This window comes from Pinus tabuliformis, chromosome 7, assembly GCF_031772625.1.
Source record: "Pinus tabuliformis cultivar Carrire ecotype Pingquan chromosome 7, CPIR1, whole genome shotgun sequence".
NCBI classification, from domain to species: Eukaryota; Viridiplantae; Streptophyta; class Pinopsida; order Pinales; family Pinaceae; genus Pinus; species Pinus tabuliformis.
The window spans coordinates 1,047,105,956-1,047,112,943 of record NC_142293.1 but is presented as its reverse complement, the minus strand read 5'-3'; the positions used below and the strand labels follow the sequence as shown (position 1 = coordinate 1,047,112,943).

The following is a 6,988-nucleotide window of genomic DNA, read 5'->3' as shown; positions in this document are numbered from 1 at the left end:
TCATAATTTTGAACACTAGAAATCCCTGAAGTTTTCCAATCTTCATGGGACACAAATTAACTTATCATTAATGGTAACCCTGAAGTTTTCCAATCTTCATGGGACACAAATTAACTTATCATTAATGGTAACCCTGAAGTTTTCCAATCTTCATGGGACACAAATTAACTTATCATTAATGGTAACGTCATCATTAGTATCAGAATAAAAATAAAAATATTCAATAATTTCACTAACGTTAATTCATTACAAAACCAACAAAAATATTTCTAATTTTAAAAGCTTTAGTACAATGAATGTATAATGAATAAACCAAAAAAAGCATGTTAAACATTTCCTCATTATTCAATTTCTATTACTAAATTAACAATGTGACGACCCAATTGAAATCATTCATAATTTTCGTTAATATCCTACACTTCAGTGACTTAAGAAAAGTACTTATTATGTATGATGCAAAACTTTGACGTGTATGCAAACTAAACTTTGACGACCCAATTGAAATCACTCATAATTTTCGTTAAGATCCTACACTTCAGTGATTTAAGAAAAGTACTTATTATGTATGATGCAAAACTTTGACTTGTATGCAAACTAAACTTTGAGTTATATGCAAAACTCTGAGTTTTATCCTAGCTAGCATTTCAAACATAACTCTGTTGAAAACTATGAGTGTGACCAGATTGCTCAGTGCCACAAATATACCAGAAACAAGATGGAAGGTTCCTGGCAAAGATGGCTTGCAGCAATAGCTTAGGTGATTTGTTCGGAGATAAGACCACACCATATTATTTGAGCCGCATCCTTCATTGTACAAAAAAATTGTTCATCCCAGTACGTGAAATCAACTCTATTCAAACACGACTGGATATAATAATTCACGTTTGCTATACAGCGTTGTAAAATAGGATAAATCCAAACATTGTTTACCTTCTATATGTGTACACTTGTCATTTAATGTCCATTTGACATGGCGTAAATATTGAGGGTAAAAGTGATCCGTATGTGAGCCGCAACGATGATATCAAGATCAGTGGTCGCAAAATATACTTGATGAGCAGAGAAGAAAAGAACTTTCTTAAATAATGTACCATTAACACTAGGACTCCTTGTCGGACTCTGCAACATGCACAAATATTTCAAGTGAATTTGAGTTAATAACGACCTGAGCCAAAAAATTCGACATTAGTATCAAAATTACAGTAAAAGTAAAAAATGGTACTTTCAGATACATCTGCCTATCAAATATAATTTGGTATTTTAAAGAGTCGAGACCAGAGAGAGGCTGCGGGAGTACCGCTAATTGTGTCCATCTTATCCTCGCAATAAATTCCAAGGGGAGAGCCATGGACTGAGAGCAGCATTTCACCTCTTTTAGGTTGTCTTTGAGTCTTTGGTGTGATGCCAATGACTGACTGCATTTTGAGATCCTGTAGAAATATCAAAATTTATAATGTACTAACACAGTTTGCTGAAAATGGCCAATAAGGAACTATGTCTTTCCACATTGAGTTCAAATATTTACAAAGCTCAAGTAACAATGTACCAAAGCACAAACAAGGAATCTACCTAATATACATAAACAACACAATCGTAGAAACTTTACAGAGCTGATATTTTAGATTGGATCTCCAATTGAAGCTTAATTTGTATACTAACAACATAATTATTGCAGGAAACCAAGGTCGACTACATAAAATTAAGTTTTCTTATTGTCTTCTCACGCACTTTCAAGTTTCAAGGTATACGCACTTTCAAGTTTTCCATCAGTTTTTAAGACTTAATGATAGCCATCACCTAAAGACGGGGAAAAGCATTGTACTTTCGTCAGTGCACCCTTACTTAGCCGTCAGAACCCTGCAAATGATTGCATCAGTTTTGCATTGCGACCAGCACATATCTAAGGACAAAGATGCTGGAGGCAAACCCAGACACCAGATTTTTTTATGTTAACTGGAGGCAAAGAAGCACAAGAGGCACTCTTGCTCAAGATTGATTTTGACAAACCTTGTGACAATGATGACTGGCATTTTATCACCTAAGTCACATCGTATAAGGATACATGATACGCATTTCAGATATGAGGTACATATACCCCCAAACACACAAACATATATATAGATATATATCCACAATAGGTTTGCTCAATCAATTCAAACAGATGTTTTCAAATTGGAGTTCTAGTGCAATTGAGGTTCAAAGGTTCAAATCCAGTTGAGACTCGGGTACCAATGGTCATTGTGGCTAACAGTTGAGCTGACCTGCATGCGGATATTCCAAGGAAGACAAGGGGATCCTGTGAAGTTTTGCTCAAAAAGAATGTGTGTTTGCGTTTTATATGCATTATAAATATGCATGCATGATATACATACATATTTATCCATATATGATGGAATCCATAGTAACCACATAGACTAGTGTGTCTCACCCATGGGGGGATTCGAACCAAGCACCTAACAACATAGAACTAGCCAAATGCCAACCAAGGCAGGTGACACCAACTGAGATAACCATAACCATTGGGACTTAAAATTGTTTGGAAAAATCTCATCCCACTATCAAGCACTTAAGTGAGACTGTTGGTACCTTGTCAAACCAATGGATGCATAAGGGGCAAACATGTCATAAGTAAGATTTGGACCTAGCTAGGGAGGATAACAAATTCTCCTCCTAACCACCCCAGCCAGATCCTATTGATTTTTTTAAATATAATCCCTCATTTGCCAACGTATTTGGTATTCCAAGTAAGGACACCTATACTTTGCCAACTCCCAACAAATAGTTACCCAAAGGGACTCTGAGATTTTATCCCAAGACCTCATGAACTTTTAGCACATGAGAATCTATCAATCAAGATATCCTTTGGGGCTTCTTCTATTTTCTTTAATTAACAAAAAAACAACAACAACAACAAAACTTGAGAGCAAGCCCAAGGATGCTTCCCCACATCTGTGGATGTCATCCTTAGTAAACCCATCAACATAGACCGGTGCACCTCACCCAGGCAGATTCAAACCAAATAAATGTTGGCACAAAATAAGCCAAATGCCTTGAAATATTGGTGACAACCAGTTGAGCAAATTGTTTGAGATATATATGTGAGTATTTCAACAAGTTGAGCAAATTGTTTGAGATATATATGTGAGTATGTATGTACGTATATATGTGTGCATGTGTGAGAGATTTTTAAAATTATAGAAACAAAGCATACTGAACCTTGAGTAAACAGAACAAGATCAAATGATCAAATGACAAACACATAAGAATAGAATTATAAATTAAAGTCTAAAGATCATGCATATTAATAATATGGGTAGTCAAACAACCAACTGATGAATCAAAAGCTGTGGTTTTCCCCGTCAGTGCCATCCAAATGTAATACATAAGCATGCTAGTGAATACTAAAGCTATTATATCTTGTAATCGTAAGAAAAATCATGAAGGTCGCCGCCACCACCACCACCACTATGCTCTCCTTTCTCGTCCAAGACCTACATCTACTATTTTTGTGCATGGCCCCTCATAAAGATCACCAATATGTTCACAATTATAACTCAAACAGGAACTTCTGAACAGGTTCAATGTCAATGTGCAAGAAGTAGTTCGAAATATTTTCTAAAAATAATTATATTTTTGGAAAATTAATTATATTTTGTATTCACTTTAATTTAAATAAATAAAAAGTGAAGGTCTTATATTTCGCAATTAAGTCTAAATGTGTATTTCCTGCATTACTTAGTCTAGGACTAGGAGTAAATATAAAAATAGATTCTCAGCTAAACGTATAAAGACAATTGAAGAATGTAACTAGGTTCAGTCTTCATAAATTGTATTTGTCATAACGAAATGTATTTATCAAAAGAAAGAAAAAGAAATTATTATTTTTATTATTATTATGACTTATTAAAGCATGGGTTTCATGCTTGGGTCATCATGTTATAGGTCAAAGTCCCCATTGAGGACTTCTAGGTTTTGTCTTGAGTCATTAGAGTCATTGTCCATTTTATGAGACCCTTCTTGGGCTTTTGAATCATGTAAAAAGAATTTTTATTGAGTCAAATAAGTCATTTTTCACCTCCACACCAAGTCGGCCCTCACCTAATCAAGTCGGCCTACATCAAAGTAATTCGACCCATAGAAGAGGCTATAAATAAGGGCAATTCGATTCATTTGGAAGATCACTCACACAAGTTCGACATTCAAGAAAGGGAAGCAGAAGAATACAAAATCGCAGAAGTAGTAGAAGTACATTTGTTGGAGAAGAAAATCAAAGTTTTTGGGTCATCACTGTAATGTTCCAAACTAGGAATAACAGTGATATCCAAATCAAATGGCATATACAACACCAGAAATTTCAAAACATTCAGCAAACACCCAAATAAACTCCAGAAATAAGAACCAGCTAAGCCATTTTATTAATCAATTGGGAGCAAGGTACAAATATGTGGAAGGAGTGCACCTGAACTTGCCTCAATGGCAAGCGTGAAAAATCCCAGGTGACAAAATGCCACCCCAATGTGTTAGAAACAGCTGCTCCAATGATGTTTTGCACTACCCAGAAATATGCACTCTCTGCTGGAAAGGAACTGATGGAAAACCCACCTACGATGCTCAAAAAATTCTGCAAAGTTAGCCTCAAGCTCCTCGGCCAAAACCCAAAAAGGGTTTGGCCTGGTTTAGACCACAGAAATTCGACCCCCAAATACCATGTCCTCCACCAACAATCTCCAGCTCTCGAATCCCTCTCTCAAGCTCCCACTTGTGCCCAGAAAGTAGCCTCTGTGCTGGCCAAGATCACTGTAAATCGTGTTGCACACTAGCAGCAATTCCCTGCTATGAAACTCCTCCAAAGCGTTGATGTTCCCTTGAAGATCCAATGCCAAAATTCTCACGGCAAATGTTTCCCAGAAGACCCCTGAAACAACTATTGCGTACTCCCTTCTTGCATCCTCTTGAAACACACTGGCTGAGCAAGATGAAAGATACGCTCTGAATTCCCTCCAGTTCTCCTCCAAGGTGGTACTCGAAGTCCCCCGAAGAAAGGGTGAGCTCTCCGCTTGGAAAACTCATGCTAAATAGCAAGCTATGTCGCACGGTTCGGGTTCGAATTCAAATTCGACAACGATGAAGTTCAATTCGAATTTGAGTTTTTTGAAGAGGTTCGTATGAGGTTCGGCATTGAATTTGACTATACATATTTTTCATATATATATATATATATATATATATATATATATATATGATATAAAATAATAAAAAATTCAAAATCAGTCAAAAAACATGAGTAAAAATTCTGATTAGTAAACATACATGAATAATTTAATCATTATAACATCTAGTTAAATGTAAACATACACAATAGTAGTTCACAAATGAAAAAAGAAATGACATAATTTTCAGTCTTCAAAATTTAAATGAATGTCTATAATGTCAAATACTTGTAATCTTTGAAAAAATCAAATAATTTAAACATAATCAAAATTTAAACATACACATTACAATACAACTATATCAAGAACTCATGTAGAACATCTTCAAATTTCAAAATTTAAAAAAGGAGGTCATAATGTACTCATTTTGTTACAATCCATAAAATTGTTCTAGGAAATTCAAAAACATAGATAATCTATGCTTATGGCCTACTCGTAACATCAAAAAGCTCTATATCTTCATGAGCAAATGGCCTAGTAAAGCCACTAGACTAGTGATCATGATAATCTATGTCACACAGTTCAGGTTCGAATTCAAGTTCGACAACGATTAAGTTCGATTCGAATTTGAGTTTTATGATGAAGTTTGTATGAGGTTCAACATTAAATTCGACTATACATATTTTTCATATATATATATATATATATATATGACATAAAATAATGAAAAATTCAAAATTCATCAATAAACACGAGTAAAAATTCTGATTAGTAAACATAAATGAATAATTTAATCATTCTAACATCTAGTTAGATGTAAACATACACAATAGTAGTTCGCAAATGAAAAAAAAAATGACATAATTTTCAGTCTTCAAAATTTAAATGAATGTCTATAATGTCAAATACTTGTAATCTTTGAAAATCCCACATAATCAAAATATAAACACACATTACAATACAACTATATTAAGAACTCATGTAGAACATCTTCAAATTTCAAAATTTAAAAAAGGAAGTCATAATGTACTCATTTTGTTATAATCCATAAAATTGTTCTAGGAAATTCAAAAACATAGATAACCTATGCTTATGGCTTACTTGTAACATCAAAAATGTCTAAATCATCATGAGAAAATGGCCTAGTAAAGCCACTAGACTGGTGATCATGATAATGTCATCAAAGTCATCATAATATCATCGAAGTCATCAATACATGGAATTCCATCATTTGGCTCATCTAGTGATTCACCATCAATGCTAATATCATAAGGAAGTCATAATGTCAAGTAGTTATAATCCATGAAATTGTTCTAGGAAATTCAAAAACATAGATAATCTATACTTATGCCCTACTTGTAACATCAAAAAGCTCTAAATCATCATGATCAGATGGCCTAGTAAAGCCACTAGAATGGTGATCATCAAAGTTATTTGGCTCATCTAGTGAGTCACCATCAATGCTAATATCATCTTCTTTTGGCATTGGATCATCATCAAACCATGGTTGAGAGGAACTAAATGCATCTTTGGCCACACTACTCAAGGCCAACTTCAAATTACTACGAACATAAACAAGTTCTTCCAACCTTGTAGACAATAATTTGTTTCTTTTATTGGACTGAATATGGTTAAAGCTACTCCAGTTCCCTTAACAAGCAAAGGCACTTGATCCATGGCTCAAAACATGAATTAAAAAACGTTGCAATTCAGGGGTATCTGATCCATAAAACAGCCACCATCTCCCTAGAGGAATATTGGGCCTATCTTGTACTGCACTAATCCCTGCAAATATTCCCTCTTCCAACCTATATGCTCAGAGATGCTCTCTAATTCTC

The 6,988-nt window shown here is 34.6% G+C and overlaps 1 protein-coding gene across 7 annotated transcripts in view; it reads right to left on the bottom strand.

Annotated features, from left to right (window-relative positions):
• Positions 1 to 485: 485 nt before the first annotated feature.
• The window catches only part of LOC149251263 (translation initiation factor), a 169,602-nt gene continuing 163,099 nt past the window's right edge, over positions 486 to 6,988 (bottom strand). For 5 of the 7 annotated variants that reach the window (XM_089459319.1, XM_089459322.1, XM_089459318.1 and 2 more), the window contains 2 exons: positions 1,298 to 1,430; positions 486 to 1,119 (listed from right to left, as the gene is read on the bottom strand). In XM_089459319.1, the coding sequence (XP_089315445.1) occupies positions 1,100 to 1,119; positions 1,298 to 1,430 (153 nt within the window). In that variant the 3' untranslated portion in view covers positions 486 to 1,099. The remainder of the gene's footprint in view (positions 1,120 to 1,297; positions 1,431 to 6,988) is intronic. The other 2 variants (XR_016266856.1, XM_089459323.1) reach the window with 2 other exon arrangements.